This window comes from Ursus americanus, chromosome 3 (genome assembly GCF_024610735.1).
Source record: "Ursus americanus isolate L20-20 chromosome 3, mUrsAme1.1.p, whole genome shotgun sequence".
Lineage (NCBI taxonomy): Eukaryota > Metazoa > Chordata > Mammalia > Carnivora > Ursidae > Ursus > Ursus americanus.
The window spans coordinates 45,293,029-45,310,404 of record NC_142129.1 but is presented as its reverse complement, the minus strand read 5'-3'; the positions used below and the strand labels follow the sequence as shown (position 1 = coordinate 45,310,404).

At 46.7% G+C, this 17,376-nt stretch overlaps 1 protein-coding gene across 2 annotated transcripts in view; it reads right to left on the bottom strand.

Annotated features, from left to right (window-relative positions):
• SCRN1 (secernin 1) overlaps positions 1–17,376 on the bottom strand; it is a 60,446-nt gene that overhangs the window by 13,127 nt on the left and 29,943 nt on the right. For both annotated transcript variants that reach the window (XM_045792950.2, XM_045792949.2), the window contains 4 exons: positions 11,228–11,409; positions 7,635–7,837; positions 4,292–4,486; positions 1,688–1,853 (listed from right to left, as the gene is read on the bottom strand). In XM_045792950.2, coding sequence (XP_045648906.1) covers positions 1,688–1,853; positions 4,292–4,486; positions 7,635–7,837; positions 11,228–11,409 — 746 coding nt within the window. The remainder of the gene's footprint in view (positions 1–1,687; positions 1,854–4,291; positions 4,487–7,634; positions 7,838–11,227; positions 11,410–17,376) is intronic.

Here is a 17,376-nt window from a genome sequence, read left to right as displayed (position 1 = left end):
TAGCTTATACTGAATTTAATAGTCAGGTCCTGCTAGAAGGATCTATTGATATTGGCAGTAGTTTAAAAAGTAAGGCTGAAGTGCACCTGGGTGGCTCAGTCAGTTAAAGTCCAACTCTTGGTTTCAGCTCAGGTCATGATCTCAAGGTCGTGAGATCAAGCCCCGCATTGGGCTCTATGCTGGGTATGGAGCCTGCTTAAGATTCTCTCTCCTCCTCTCCTGCTGCCCCTTCCCTCCCACCCCACTTGTGCACATGTGCTCTCTCTCTCTCTCTCAACATAAAAAAAAAGAAAAAAGAAAAGAAAAAGTAAGGCCAAAAGGTCAAGAGAAATATTGGGATTTTTCCCCTGAGTCATCTAAGAAACAGTCCCTAGCTAGACACCATCACTGTCATATTCCTGAAAGAGTAAGAGAAGAATAAATGCGTACAGCTGGAAAAGGAATGGAATTGAACAGTTACGGATTTCCTGGTAGCAGTCAAAGATCTGACACCCGATATTCAAACACTGATGATGGTTTTCAGCCAATGGAACCCCTTAAAAATAACAGTGAAACTACTGGAATAGAAGTCTTCTAGAGTTTTCCAGGCTGAGGATCAGTCTTAGCTGACAGATTCCTGAGCCCACCTTAAAGATTCTGATACAATAGGTTTGGGTCAAGGCACCTGAATTTTTCAAAAACTCCCCCAAGTGATTCTGATAATGAACAGAATTAGAAACCATTGGATGGTTATGTCTAAACCACTGATGATGTGACTTGTGGTATATGTGACTGAACATACCCAGGGAGCAGGGCTGCTGTCTGCCTGGCAAATCACAGACAGTCTTAATAAAGAGAAGTTAAACCTACTGTGTATTTACTTGGATTATCTCATTTAATCCTCCCGACAAGCCTACAAAGTAGGAGCCGGAATTATCCCCATTGTACAGTACAGACACTAAAGCTTACAGAGGCTAAGTAACTTACCAGCCACTAAGGGAGACAGATGGTTTTCAAAATCCTGGCAGTTTATTCTACAGGCTGTATTCTTAAACACTGAGCAGTACAACCCCTTTGCTGAAGTACATGGGCAGAAAGCAACCCCCTGAACAAAACGTCTTAAGAAGTGGCCAGTGGCTTCAATCTGTATGGCCTCTGGACAATTTTCCCCCTAACTTATAGGAACCAAGTGCTTTCAGAAATCTTGGGCATTTCTGCATCTGTCTCAATATGTGTTATGTATGCTTGCATCCCTCAAACATAGCACAACACCTGGCCCGTGATATCAACTCAATACATATTCGTTGAATTTAAAACAATTTGATTCCATGAATGTCATAAAAATGAGGTGACTAAGGGCACTTGGGTGGCTCAGTTGGTTAACCATCTGACTCTTGATCTCAGCTCGGGTCTTGATCTCAGGGTAATGGGTTTGAGCCCCATGTCGGGCTCCATGCTGGGCAGGGAGCATACTTAAAAAAAAAAAAAAAAAAAAAAGATGTGACTAAAGCCAAGAGCTTCCCTTAGTCGAATTCTCTGTGCTGCCTCGGCCACATTGGACCACAAATGAAAAATGTGACTCAGCTACAGAAGGGGAGGAATGTAGCACATAGTTATTGAATGTAGCACATAGTTATTGAATGAAGGAAGTTATTGCTTTCAAGGGAAACACACACTTTCTACCCGCACGACTGTGTCTCAGACAAACCTGGAAGGATCTGGGGTCCCAGTGAAGTAGTGAATGCATGGCGAGCTTCTGTTCTGAGGCAGAACAGACACTACGCTGGCTGTGGTAAGGAAAGACTCAGAGTCTATACAGACTCCACTGGCTTTGTCCCGTAAGATGTCAATCATAGTCTGCACAGTGATGCTTTCTGTAAAGAAAAAAAAAGACAGACAGACAGAAAGAGAGAAGCTGTAACAGTGGCAGGTTGTTAACCAAAATCCATTCATTCCTTTTCCTTTTTAGTAACAGAACCCTTGAATGGATAGCTGGGAACATAACAGCCCAGCTACAGACTACATTTCCCAGCTTCCCTTGTGGTGAGGTGTGGCCACATGATAAATCCCGACCAATGGGAGATGAAATCATGTGTGCAACTTCCTTGCACACTCATAAAAAGGATGGTTTGCCCTTCACTTTTTCCCCCCTCTTGCTGCTGCCTAGGACGTGCCTGCAAGTGGGCCACAGATGGAAGTCCTGTGTTCAGGCAGAATAACCCACCAGACCTGGACTGTCCATGTAGCTCTAGACTATAACATGGGAGAAAAATAAGCTTCCATTTTCTTTAAGCCATATTATTTTGCAGTCTCTTTGTTAGAGCACTTAGTAATTCCTCAATGACCGCGGTATGCAATAGAATATCCATAGGAAAGTACGTGCAATCTATCCACACTCCACGAAGCCCACTCTCTTGTACACTCTTGCTGGTTGGAGTCAACATGATGTTTGCAGAATGGCCTCTCTGCAGTATTTAGAGAAGTAGTCAGAGAAGTATTTAGAATATTCAGAGCCATTATGACTATTGGCTCTGACTTCAATTAAATGTGTCAATGATTCCTTGACTCCACAGGACCCCAGCTCTACATTTTCTCCCTGTTTGTAATTCATTAAAACACTATTCTTTCGGTCTGTGTTCACAAAGATGGAATCAAAGCATCACATGGGGGAAAGTGCCTTAAACTTCACGAACACAACTCCCATCCTTTTCATAAGTTTCTATTTGTAATGTCATACCTAAAAATATTAACAATAAAAGCCTTGATTTCTTCAACTACCCAGTGTTCGAATGTTCTCATTGTCTCATAAATGAGCTTATGGATTTAAATCAGGATCCACTAGGTCGATAATGTGTCAAATCTCTTTTAATCTCTGCCTCTCGTTTTACTCCCTTGCATTTTATTTGTTAGGCCATTTCTCCTATAGAATTTCCCAAAGTCCGAACGTTGCAGATGGCATCCCCTGGTGTTATTTAATATGTTCCCCCATCCTCTGTGTTCCCTGTAAACTCGTAGCTAGATCCAGAGGCTTCATCGGATTTAGGTTTTTGATGTTTTAGCAAGACTACACCACATATGGTATTATATACTTTTATCAAGCTTGTTTTCTTTTTAACTCTTAGAGAGTTTTTTTTTAAGTTCCAGTTTTAAAATGGATACTTTCTTATCTTCCTACCCTGAACCCATAAATAAAGCTCCACAGCAAAAGGCCTTAAAGTGTTCTTCTATATTAAACGTCAGAAAACTTTTTCTTAAAGAACCAGACAGTAAATATTTCAGGCTTATGGGCACAGCATCCCTGTTGTGACTTACTGTGCAACCATGCCACTCTAGCGTGGAAACGGTCCCAAACGATCCCTAAATAAGCGCATACGGTGGTGTTCCAATAAAATTCTATTTACACAATTCTGGCTGCTGGGGCGCCTGGCGGGCTCAGTCGTTAAGCGTCTGCCTTTGGACCAGGGCGGGACCCCAGGGTCCTGGGATCGAGCCCCGCGTCGGGCTCCCTGCTCAGCGGGAAGCCTGCTTCTCCTTCTCCCGCTCCCCCTGCTTGTGTTCCCTCTCTCGCTGCCTCTTTCTCTGTCAAATAAATTAAATCTTAAAAAAAAAAAAAATTCTGGCTGCCAACGGGTCATAGTCTGCCAACCCCTGTTGTAAATGATCACAGGTTTAACTTACAAAACACAGGTATCAACTGTGTGGCAAATATCAAATGTGGCCACGGTGATTTCTTTGGAAGGCTTTCTGCTCAGGCACCAAAGTAACAAGCTATCCAGGCACACATTTACCTAGATTTGGATTCTGATTGAGTCAATAACTAGAGGGAAGACGGAGGGCTTGGGAAGAGAATCCAGGTCAACGGTTGAACTCAACAAATGTTTATGGAGCACAAGACCGTAATGGGCACCACAAGGGGATCCCCCAATACGTAAAGGACAGTGTCCCGCCCTCCAGGCCCAGCAGGCTATGAGAGAGGAAAACATAGGAAGACGTTAAGTCAGATACACAACGGCTGAGGTAGAAGGAAGGCTGCGATAAGCACCATAAAGACGAGTACAATGACACTGACGTTTAAAGGAGAAATAACACCAGAAGGAGAAGAACGTCCCGTGGATGAGGAAGCAGCCTACAAGAGATGCACGTCGTCACCCTGCCGGCTCCTGAAAGGCATCCACACAGGTCGGTCTCTATGTACAGGGACTACTGTCATCTCCTCCTCTCTGCTCACCCTCCTAAGATCGGGCACGTTCTCTGGAATAGCTACAAGACAACAGGTGTGAGAGGGACAATCATAAGGGATGTGCTAACTCACCTTCTTTCTTTTCTATGCTGTCTTTGCCTGCACAGCAGTCTAGATGGTCATCAGCTGAAGAGAAAACTTCAGAAAAATTGAACTCGTCCTCGCCCGTCCACCAGCCTTGACTCTGAGCGTAACTCCTGAGTTCAGGGTGCTCCGCATCGATCTTCGTGGTGAGTGAAAGCTGATTGCAAATGCACTTCACTCCCTCTGTAGAGAGCACGAAGCCCCGTTAGCTGGAGATACGCTTAGAAAGACTAAATCAAGAAATGGAAATTTACAGGGAATCCCTTCTCTGTAAGGGAACTTTAACTACAGAGAGGAATCGATTCTGTTTTTGAAGACAGAAACACACAATCCTTGATCCTCTTTTAAGGAGACCTCCCAGAAGGTGTGACCAGTCCTGACCGGGCATTACCACATCTTAAATGAGCAATGGTCACTTGATCTACGATTCACATTCAAAAGGAAACATGTGAAGCCCTCATTATGGCTAAATAAGCCCCAAGCATTTATTACTTACAAGAAAAGTGAAAGCTTTCTTGAAAGAGACCCAGCACTACCAACAAGACTTAATGAATGCCACAACCATAGATATCCCCCTTCCCCAATTCAGCCTTCCTCCACTTGAACGAACACTCTCCACCACCACCCTCAGCCCAAATACATCATTTTTGGAAAATACAAATATGATACTTCTTCATTCAGCTTTTTTTTTTCAGGCCCCAACATTTAGAAAAACACAGTGGCACTGATAATGAATGGTTCTACAACACTGGAGTGCACCTGTCAACATACGTGTCTCTGAGTCTATCCGTAGAAGTGTGTGTGTACATGTGTGTCCGCGTGTATGAGTGTGGAAACTCTATGGGAATTTTTTTCTCATAAAAATATAAGCGTGACTAAAGAAGCCTAGAATCGGAAATGCTTGTACTCGGAGCACACTTGGCTTGATGGACGAGGGTGAGCCAGAAATTCTCCCATCTGCTGGGAGGCTCGCTCTGGCTTCTCCGAAGCCTCGGCCACAAATACCCTGAGGACGAGTTGGCCTTCCAGCTTCCAGTGCTGTCTAGAACACTAAGAAGTTATGAGCTGTGGTTCACAAAGGCCATCCGTATTTGCTGCTTCCAGAGAGTATTCTGATCTTCTAAATTCTTGGGGAATGAAGTAGAGAGAGAGCTCAAACCACAAGCTGCAATAAAGGCATTACTGCCTGAAAACCAGTTCCTAGAGACAAGGCCAGTACCGGACTGAGTTCTTCCAGCATGTTCTGCTTCACTGACTTAGTCTTCCAAAACAAGTATTCCTAGCTGATGGGCACTGGCGCTCTGCCATTCATCTTTTCAGAGGACAACACAAGAATAAAACTACTTTAAAAAATTAAAAATAAAAAGAGGCTTTGGCCTAAATGGGTGATTTTGGCATTCTTCATACTAAACTATCAAAAAAAAATCTTGTGAACAACTCCACAGACATTTTCCTCAAGGGCTGATTTATAATGGATGTTTGCTTTCGGGAATGTGAGCATTTCAGGGGCCAGATCCATGAACTCCTACTGCTATCACACTGCTGGAGGGAGTGAGGACAAGAAAGCAATGAGTCCAAGGAATGGCTGGGGTTTTATTTCAATAGTTAGTGAAAGACAACACGATTTTAAGGAGATGGATTTTTTTTTTTTTTTAAGCTATATCTTGAAGGAAAACTAAGCTTTTGAAAGGCAGGTAAAGATCAAAAAGTTTTCAGCTCTGGGGCGCCTGGGTGGCTCAGTCTGGTTAAGCATCTGCCTACGTATCAGGTCATGATCTTGGGGTCCTGGGATCGAGCCCCACGTCTGGCTCCCTGCTGAGCAGGGAGTCTGCTTCTCCCTATGCTTCTCCCTCTGCCCCTCCCCCGCTGCTCGCTCACTCTCTCTCTCCCTGTCTCTCTCTCTCTCTCAAATAAATAAATCTTAAAAAAAGTTTTCAGTTCTATTGAAAAGCAAGCTATGACTGCTTTATCAGCATGGACCACTAGCCCTCTTGATGGAACCATCTGATAGTAAGGCTTCGTCCTAGAACTGTTTTGGCAAACGAGTTTTCAGCTCTTGCCCGGCAGGAGGCCTGGCAATACGGCAGCCCACACTGGCCGCATCAGTCCAGGGAGGCCCGTGACGACTGCAGGAGGCAGGGCCGCAGGCACAGAGGGGTGTATGCTGGGCACATGGGGGTGGAGAAATTCTCTGAGATCATTGCGAGGACGCCACCAGCCCATTCAGCGCCCTTGTGAGAATGAAAAGAAGCCTTCCTCCTCCAGGCAAGCACCGCAAGCCAGCCTCGTATGGGACACAACATACCCATCATCCGCGGCAACCCTGATCACCGCACCGACTTAGGCCGCAGAAAACGGCAGGCTGATTCTCAACTATCACAGTAGATCTCTGCTTCTAACTCAGGTCAGATTTGGTTCCAATCCCCCCTACAGCACAGATGGAAAACAGGTTTCATCCCTATCATCGATTCTGAGGAACCGGAAGAGACTTCCTTGCAAATTCAGTCGAGAGAAGTACATAGGCCACGTATAGGTCCAACACGAGAAGCGGGTTAGGACCTACCAGGTGTGTCTGCCAGGAGCACAGGAGGCCAGAAATGGCAGCGCATGGTCCATGTACTTGTCATTCGGTCCTAAGGATGTCGGCAGGGCTTCACTGGCCAATTCTCTCCTAGAACTCCGTAGTCCTCTCAGAAACCCTGTAGCCCATTCTGGGACCCCATCTGGTCCCCAATAGGAGGGTGCCAAGTGATGAGACAGGACAAGCACACCCCCCTCTAGCATCTCCTCCCTCAGAACCATCTCAGAACAGATGCTGCAGAGAGCATGGGGCAACAACTGAATGGGCACTACATCCTTCCGGGTGCATTCCCTAGTCCTCTGCTCTTCCAGAAACACTGTCTCACAGAGAAATGAGCTTGTTGGCCCAGAGGCAGTCCATGGTCGCCACACAGATCCAAATTCCTCTTTCAGAGGAACATTCTAAGCACAAGGAGCTACAGGGCTGGGGGTGATGGGGGGCAGCTCCCTGTCACAGTGGTTCGTTGACTGAATGGAATGGGAAAACCACCATTCCTTTGACCAAGTCAGAGTAACCATTTGTGTCATGAAACTGCTGGTCGTCAAAATTGGGTCCTGCCCACAAAGCAAAGAGAAAATAAGAAATGTCAAGGGTGTGTTTCCCAAGTGCTGACATCCCCGCACCCCAGGTTCCTCTCTGGAAGCAGGGCCCAGAAGAGAAGATCTAGCACAGACAGGGTGTGCATCGGCAGCGGGATTCCTATACGTCTGGGCAGCGTCCGCCTCGGCCACCCCATCCATGCGGGCTCACCTGTGATCTGCTCGGCAGCCCAGTACTTCCCCACGGTCTCCAGCACCCAGGCCTCCTCGCGATCCACGATCAGATACGCGCTCTGGAAGCTATGGCAGGAGTCCGCGTCTTCATAGTAATTCCCACCTTGTCCATGTTCTTCCAACAAGGCGACGATGACATCTAAGGCTTCTTTTGCTGTTGTCCCTCTTTCTAAACCAAGCCTGGTAAGAAAGTAAGTAAGAAAACGAGAAGTATACCTCAGTCCTTTCCTATCGTGTGGTTTTCACCACAGCAACCAAAGACTGGCCCGAAGCTGAGTGACGAAGTGTGAGACACGCGTGAACATGTCCCATCTGCGGGCTGAGATGCAGACACACAGCACTTGAATCCAGAATACATCTCGCCCACATTCGGTCCAAAATCAGGGGGGTGCTCTCTGTCTTTGGGCACCCCCCTCCCACACAGAGGAGTCAGGAGCCCAGCAGCTTCTTCCTCATGAAGGGCAGCTCAGCCTTCAGTTCTTTTCTAACTCTGGCTCCCTTGGAGCTGGCCAGCTTAGCTCCAGCCTTATCAAGGCCCCCTTTCTGTGGCTTCTTCTTCCGCCTGCCTTTGGGCAAAAGGAAATCTCTGCCATTCTACACCAGATATGTGGGTTGGTAACAGAAGTGTTCCATAGCCAGCCACTGTCCTCGGTGCATATAATTTACTCAGAGATCTCACTAGGAATGGGTGCCTGGTAAGGACACCTATAAAATAAGTACCTACATCATCAGGTTGCTCTGAGGACAGGTTTATGACATAACGAATGTGAAAGTACAAGCACAACTGCTCAGGACCAAGTAGGTGGTGGGTACGTTGGAGAGGCAGCCCCCTCCGGCAGAAAAATAGTGACTCACAGAGAGAGGGACCCGGCTTCCAGTTCTCTTCATGCCACCCACTGGCAGCATGACCTTCAGTAACCTAACCTTTCGGAAACCTGATTTTCTCATCTATAAAGTCGAAACAGCAGTACGTCCCTCTCAGGCCTGATAGAGGATGGCTCATGACATGTACCCGGTACACGACCATTTCTCCATCTCTTCCTTCACATCAAAATTCTGGTGGCAGGAGCACAAGAGCCTCCGAGCACAGGCAGCGGTGCCTGCTAAGATGGCAGCGTAAGCCAGTTCTCGGGGAATTTCCAACAGACCCATAGTCACTAAAATCCACCCGGCTTGATTCTTTCTGAAGGGACTTTCATTCACTGTGCTGCCAGGGAGAGGAAAAGATGGTGCTACAGACGTATTCTTGCAATGGGCTTATTTTCATAGATCATTATCTATCAATTCACTGGGTACTTCTCCATGTTAGTTTATTTAGGAAGACTTGGTGACCAGCCACTGCTTTGCAAAGCTAAACCCTAAGCCCTTAGGAGAGAGATAAATACTAAACCCATGAGAAGATTGGATTAAGCAGACTTTTCTGTTGGTCAGTGTCGTCTTCTCCGCGGAGGAATAGCAGAAGCAGGCACCCATCTGATCTCGAGGATCCGGAGCAAGTAAGTGTGAGCACCTCTACAGGTCTGCTCAAGCTGTGCCCCCCAGACGGCCCCCTTCCTCCCTCCACGGATCCCTGGGAGCCTCTGGTTACCTTGCCCCGTGCATGCATACCAAGCAGAAGCTGTCCCCGGGGCTTTTGCAGGGCTGCAATGTGCCCATGTGACCATGTGCTAGGAGCATGTGATACCTAGCCCGGGCACACCACCTTTGGAAGCTGTGACGCTCTTGTGAAGTTTCTAGCTCAGTCTCCGGCTCTTCTGCCTGCTGCGATCCACACTGCGACTCCCAGGCATGCACCTGCCCTCCCGCACTGACTTCTGTGTCTCTGTGCACAGCCTCTGCAGCGGGACCTCGACCTCATCCACAGACACGACTCCGACCTCACTCTCCTACTCCCTGCGCCGGGACCATGGGAAATGATACTCCTTTGTCCACCTGGCCACTCCCACCTCGCTTCCGTGCCACGGGACGGGGACAGGACAGCCTGCTCTACAGACTGCGAACAACAGCAGGGTTACCCGCTGTCCGGCTCAGACTGAGGGGCAGATGCACTGGGGCTACCGAGGTCTAGGGCCGCAAGTCACCCAATGTCAGGACGCCAGTTCCAAAGCCTTTCACGGTGGTCTGGCCTCCTAGATGGGGCAGATTCATGGGATTCAAAGCGAGAAGAGCCTCTTTCTGGCCCCATGCCTACTTCCACCCTGGCTGCTTCACCTCACTATGGGCATGACCGGGGCAGGCAAAGGGATGAAATGTACTGGGCCAAGGTCAGAGTCTCGCTCTGACATCTACCTTCGGTACGATTCAGATCCTTCAAAAGTGTGTGCTTGGTCCAGGTTTTTCTGGGTCTTGGAGTTAGATGCTCCCAAATTCAAATTCTTGTTTCATGGTGAATCCTTGGAAAAATCCCTTTTGCGGCCCATGACTCTCACACAGGTATGTCAGACTCACTGGGCCCTTTCCTGAAAGGTTACCAGACCTCTCCATCAGTTGGTAGAAGCTACAGACCACAGAGGTCTCGGCGTAAATGTGCACGTTCTCCCTACACAACCTACAAAGTGTCAAAACCTCTACTCCTTTGTATAGGATGTTGGCTTTGGCAGGTGCCATAGAGGTCATCCAGTCTAAGGCCTCCCCTTGAACAAATGCAGAGACTGTGGCCCAGAGACGTGTTATAACTCAGTGTATTCACACTGAAAACCAAGGCCCCTGGTTCGTAGCCCAATATTCTTTTAATGTGGTCATGATTCTATTGCATTTCACTAGCTCAGAAAAAAGAAAGTCATTTCAGAATGTCATTTCGTTCCAGCCCACCCTCTCCTTTGGTCAATCAGTCCAAACTCAGTCATCGATCGGCCACCGCAGGCCAGGCACACAACTCCCGGTGCTTGTGATGCAACGGAAAGCGAGCAAAGATCCCCATCCCACCGAGCCCACATGTCCACTTCCCCCTGTTCGCAGTGGCTGGCAGAGCAGGGAAAGGGAAACAGATGACGGAGATGAAGAGGGGATGGGAGGCACATATCTCTCTTCTTTTTTCCTTTTTATCTTATGTATTTTATATGATTCCTTTCTTCTCTCCTATATTTTAGATGTATTTCAAACCATAAACTTCACCCACTTAAAACATACAATGATTTTTACTATATGCATAAAGTTGTGCAACTATCACTGCAATCTAAATTTGGGACATTTTCCACACCCCAGAAAGGAGCACCATTTCCATTAGGAATCACTCCCCATTTCCCATCCCAACCCCAGGCATCCACTAATCGACTTTCTACTGCCTATTCTGGACATCTCCTGTAAATGCAATCGTACAATATGTGACCTTCTTTCACTTAGTATCCTGTTTTCAAAATTCAAGCATGTAGCACTCGGCTAGTTTTTATTGCTTAATAATATTCCATTGTAATCTGCTTTTTTCTCTATTACCTTGCACTTCCTATCAAAAGGCACACGTCTTCTTTGGGAGGCTCGTGTTACAAAATATTGACGTTTAGAGGAACATAAATCCTGTTCCCATTCCCCGCCTGTTCTGAGCAGTTGTTCTAAAGAATCACCGTATCGCACCTGACCAGATCCATCCCCAGTAAGGCCTCCGTCTCAGCGGCGGGTTCTCTGGCATTGATGGCTTCATTGGCTATGCACACTCCATGCTCGTTGGCTCCCATTTCTGCCCCCCAAAGCCAGGCAGGTCTGCTTATCACAATGGCATGGGTCCTGGGGACTTGGTCGATTGAAATGTAAGTGCACTGAAAAACAAAGACAGGAAAGAAAGGACCATTACCTGTCAGGATCCACTTAGTTTCCACCCTGGTACTTACACAGAACCCCCATGTGAGTTACAAACAGAGCCAAAAAACTGACAGGCCTCGGGAACACCAGACTTAAAAAACACCCCAGGTCTCAATGCAGCTGAGAGGTGTCTATGGCGAGTTGCAGTTCTGCAGATCAGCTGTCAGTCTCTGGTTCAAGCCCAGTTTATCCACGGTGCTCACGTAGCCAGCGGTCGTCTTCTTGAACCAGGTATGCAGCCAACCTCTGCTCCGAATATTCTGCTGGTCATTTCAGTAGGCACAGAGGGGCACCGGCGTTTCAAACATACATAGCTATTTATTCCCATATGCAAAAATCCTTCTGGATCAGTGGTTTTCAAACTGTTTTACAGTTATAGAGCCCTACTATAGGAGAAACTTTACCTGGAGGCCTAACATAGAAAGTGGATTAAAGGGAAAATATGTTGCCTGAAGAATGGGGGTTCTTATGCGTCTGGCAAGGATCCAAGGATCTCCCTGGAGCCCAGTTTAACAACCCCCACAACTGCTCTACTGGTAGAAGACGGAACACAATGATAGCATTTTACATTTAACTAATGCATTAAATGCTCTCCTATACACCGTGCTTCCCTGTCTGTCTCACTTGATTCACACGCACGTTTCTAACTTGTCAGGACTGCAAGACACACCCCTTGGTGTTGTCTATCTTCCCTTCTCCAGGCCGCCGTGTCTTTACCTGGAAGACGAGTGAGCTGCTCGAGATCAAACGATTGTCAGCCTCAGAAGCCTGCCTTCACACGAACTCTTACGCAGAAGCGTGAAGACAATAAAAGTGGTCCAAGTGTGTTGAGGCAAATGGAAGAAGGGTTGTGGGACCAGCTCACTCAGAGCCTGGCCTGCTGGTTCTTCCCTCTGCCTCCCCACACGGGGCCCCTGGGAGAGAGCCCGCGGAGAAACTGGAAAACCACTAGGCTAGGTTGTCTGTTAGAGGCCTCCTGACTCTGTCATTCTATCAGCCCAGGACACACACGCCATCGGGCGGATACAGCACGGAGTTCAGGGCTCTAAATTACACAGAGCTCTTTGGCTCTCAGGGGAGAATTTTATCAGTGGGAGCAACCATTTACATTTTAAATTGGGCACTGCAAGCTTTGGCTCAACTGTGGCCTTGGATCTTTTTCTAACTGAAGACCCAGTTATATCGACTGAATGCAGCCCGGAAAGTTATTCTGCATTGATTTTCCATAATCTCTAAACCTCGGGTAAGAGCTGAGACGTGTGTGGCATGCACACTCACTGATCAGGTGACACGCGTATCCTCATAATCCCTGCGAGAGGTGGCTCTGCTCTGGGATGATGTTATTTCACTTGATAAATATTGGTCAGCTCACAGCTAATTAAATCCAGAGGCTGTCAAGAGACTCTTGAGTTTTTCATGGCGAACTGATAATAAAATACACTCTTGAAATGTTTTCCCCTATCCACTTCCCAAAAGTTGTTTACTTTGAAAAACGATTCTGTTAGAGCAAAAACCTAGCCAAAGCAGCAAACTATGGTCGTCTGTGCTCTTCTAATTTGTAATTGAAATTTACATTTTGTAATTGTGTTTTTTCATGTAAAAAGCAGTTCAGGCATTTGACCAACATTTTCCAAAACCCCTGTGCACACTGAGCTCCAGTGACAAATTCTGTCTTGAAAAGAATGAGTAAATATGGAAGGAATTTAAGATTTTTTAAAAGATTTTATTTATTTATTTGAGAGAGAAAGAGAGAAACAAGCAGGCGGAGGGGCAACGGGAGATGGAGAAGAGACTCCCCGCTGAGTGGGGAGCCCAACAAGGGGCTCGATCCCAGGACCCTGAGATCATGCCTGAGCCAAAGTCAGACACTTAACCGACAGAACCACCCAGGCACCCCTTAAGATTCTCAAGTATAGATTTATCATAAAGGTTTTTTTAAGGTCAGGAAGAAAGTAAAAATAAGAATGGGTTTATTTGGGGCGCCTGGGTGGCTCCACCGGTTAAGCATCCGACTCTTGGTTTCAGTTCAGGTTGTGATCTCAGGGTCCTGAGACTGAGCCCCACATTGGGCTCCATGCTCAGCAAGGAGTCTGCTTGAGGTTCTTTCCCCCTCCCTCTCCCTCCCCTTCTGGTCCTTCCCCTGCCCCTCACGCACACACACACACACACACACACACACACACACACACACACTCTCTCTCTCTCAAATAAACAATATTTTTTAAAAAATAGAATGGGTTTTCCTTATTTGTCTTGAAATTCGTTTTTACACATTCGTTTCCATTTCACCATTTACAGAACCACACACAAGGCATTTTGTGCTAAGTGCTGCTGGCAGATAAGTCCGTAAGGATGCCCAATTCCTGATCTTTCAGTTGGGAAAGAAGGAGAAGGTACGCATGCAAATTACCATGGCCACCAGGCCAACCTGAGTAGCTGTCACCGAGGCCTGTCTACTTAACATGTACCGCATCTCCCCCCGCCCCGCCCCACCTTATACATCTGATCAACCTGATCCTGCTTTTTTTTTTTTCACATTCCATTTACCCCTTTCGAAAATAGTGTATAATTGACTCAGGTACTGCATATACCGTTTATTATGTTATCTCGCCAGCTACAGGGGAAGCTCCATAAGGACGGGGAGATATCTCTGCGGTTTAGTTCACTGATATATCTGAAATCTGGGACATCCTAGGCATCGATGGACCTTTTTCTGAAAGAATGAATGAAGGAACAAATGAAGGAATAAGTGAGTAACAGGGATCACAGGGACATAATACAAGTGCAAAAGAAAGAGCGAAATTATCCAAGTGGGCAGAGGCTTTATCAAGTGGGTGACATCTGAGTTGATCTTGAAAAATGGGCTAGACATCAAGGCATTCCAGAAAGAGGTAAGAGCCACAGAAGAGAGAGAGATGGGGATGTCAAAGGTGTGTTCATGGTCCAGGGACACCCTCCTACGTCACGCTCGGGGAAGCTACTGCGATGGCATTGAGTAACAGGACTGCAAGAGCTCGGTAAGTATTGACTGATAAAAATGTTGAAAATTGAATCCAAAAGACCATATGGTCTTCGTAGGAGTTCAAAATATTTGCAGCCAACTTGACACTTTTTGGCCAAACTCAGAATGAGGAGGAAGAAAGGAGATGCCCAAGTAGCCAGATGGGCCAAACAGCCCCTCCTCAGCACTAGGCCGAAAGCCAAGGCAGCAGATCCCCCTCATATGCTACCGAGCAGGGGGGTAGGGAGATGGGGAGCCGGGGTGGGGGGTGCACCCAAGCCTCAGTGAGCCTGTAACACACACCCTTTAGGGGATCTCTGTCATGAACAGCGGCAGCCTGGACCTAACAAGAACCCTTCTGTGGCTGCAATTCACACACACTCCACTGTGTTTGCAATCTGACTAATCACACCCAGGTCAAAGCGGATGGTCACACTTGCCTCATATAGATTGGTTCTCTAAAATCCTAGTCTGGGAGCAAACGTCATAAATAGGGAACGTTTACACAAGATGTAATTAGCTGAAGTTTGTAAAGTCAGCCATCTAGAACGTGAACTCTGCAGGTAGTCATTTCTTTTGTAAATAAAATCCCCCGACCGTCACGATTGTCACATCATTAATGAGGCAGGCAGACAGAAAGCGCGATTTGAGGCAGCCGAGAAGGTCTCACCAGGGGAAAAAAAATCCAAACAGCACGTGAAATCTTCTTTCAGCATGACAAAAACAATTTAGTTTCAAGTCAAAATTCCTAGCCAGATTTCTAGTAGAAAACAGAGAAAAGAACACATTCACCACTCAAAAGATCAGTCTTTCCAGGGATGGTTCTGGCCGCGGCTTTGGGGATGAAGCTGTTTAAAAGGTCTGCACAGAGAGAGAGGAGCAAACCGTCCTGCTGCCCCATGGCCACTCCCAAGCTGCCTTTAATAAAACAAATCCGTCAGCCAGCACGATTCTGGGTGCCAAGGCCACATCAAACATGAGAACATCCAGAGTGGGGCGTGTGGGGAGGCATGCTTCTAAATGTCAGTGCTGCCTAACGCTAATCATCGAGGTTTTGAAGGTGCCATCGCCTGCACTGAACCTGCCACTCTCTCAGGTGGCTCCGGGGGACACGTGCAGGTTGGAGGATAGAAAAGATGAGCCTTGACAAAGCTGTGGAGACAGAGACAAAAGACAATTCTTCTGCAGAGCCAGCCCTTTATGATCTGGTGTGACTGTGTCAAAAGCGAAAAAGCAAACTCAGCTTCACGCTGTCGCCTACCCTTTGCACACGCCAGCGCACACTCTTTCTGGGTATCACCCAGTGAAAGGGGAACAGAGACACTCACACAATAGACGTTTCAATTAATGAAATGCAACCATTGTGCTTCCTACTGTACTTGGATGGCGAGCACAACCCTGGCACCACCAGTGAAAGCCGCTCTGAAATGAGCTGATGAGTCAGCCAGGCTTCCTAGGGTGGGGGGAAAAAAGGCAGGGAAAATGGGACGCTTTGGAGGAATATTTTTAGTTTTAGAAAATCTGCAACTCTAAGGCAGCGTTGCTAATTATCACTGCGGTTTTGGGGGGGTTGTTTTTGTCTCTTTTATCCTAGTGTCTTGCCTGCTACTTGAATGGTTTTTGAAAATGTGCCCTTAAGGTTCATAGGACTCCAAATAAAGGCCAAAAAAAAAAAAAAAAAATGTCAGCCACATGTTAGTAGAGCTGCTTTTTATTTCCCTGAAGCCGTAAGATCTTTGAGAATGGGTGGTGCAAAGGCCTGGGGTCGGACACAGGGTTGGAAGAGGGGACACAGCGGAAGGAAGGCCCCTGCTAAGCCATGCTCCCATGGGGTGAGGGAGACGTATCTGGAGGCTCCTGCTGCTCAAGGGGCCGAAGAGAGCAGACAGGAAGACTGGCACACAGTCTGCCCAGCGGCCACAGAGCTTTGCTCTGCTCTCTCTGATTCCAGAATAACCTGTGCTCTCCTACTGTAAGAGGGAATCTTTAGAATGAAAATTCAGACACTCTCCTCTGCAAAACACACATACATCCCACAAACCACAAATACAGCTGCCATCTGGGCAACGTTACTAACAACGTGACCCACGCTCATTAGTGGGTAATTTTCTATTCTTCTTACAAGTATTTTTATCCAGGAAGAAAAAGGAAGTGATCTACCAAAAGCCCGCCCCAAATTCTGAAAGTTGCATAGTCTCACGGGGATACTGAACTCATACGGAACTTCATGTGCAGGAAAATACAAATAAATTAAAAACTCACTTTCCAAAAAAAAAAAAAAAGGAAACAAAGAAGATTTTAAACTTTAAAGGAAGGGATAAAATGGAGAAAAGGTTTATTAGATAATAATAAGAGACTCTTTTTAAAAAGCATTATGTGTCAAATCTGACTTGGCTATCAAGAATTCTGTCTCAACTGAGGGTTGATGGAGGGGGAGAGGGTGGGGGGATGGGCTAGGTGAGTGATGGGCATTATGGAGGGCACGTGTTGCGATGAGCACAGGGTATTGTATGGAAGGGATGACTCACTAAATTCTACTCCCGAAACCAATGCTACACTATACGTTAACTAACTTGAATTTAAATGTAAAAAAAAGAATTCTGTCTCCACAAATTGGAATACAATTATTCTCTGGGGCACCAAGTATAAATCATGTCAACTTTAACTGAGATCATTGTTTTCTGGAACAGTATTCTAATGCTGGGTCCCTTGTTTCTTAAATAGAAGATTTAACCATATAAGAATAGACACACACACCCATCCACGGGCATACACACACACACACACACCATGCACTCACAGAACATCACAATCCATGAAATCATTCACCTGCCTCCTCGACGCTCCCATCTATAGGAAGGAGCAGAGCTCGAGGAAAAGCCGAGATGAGTTCTGTGATGCACGGTGGTACAGCTACCCCAGA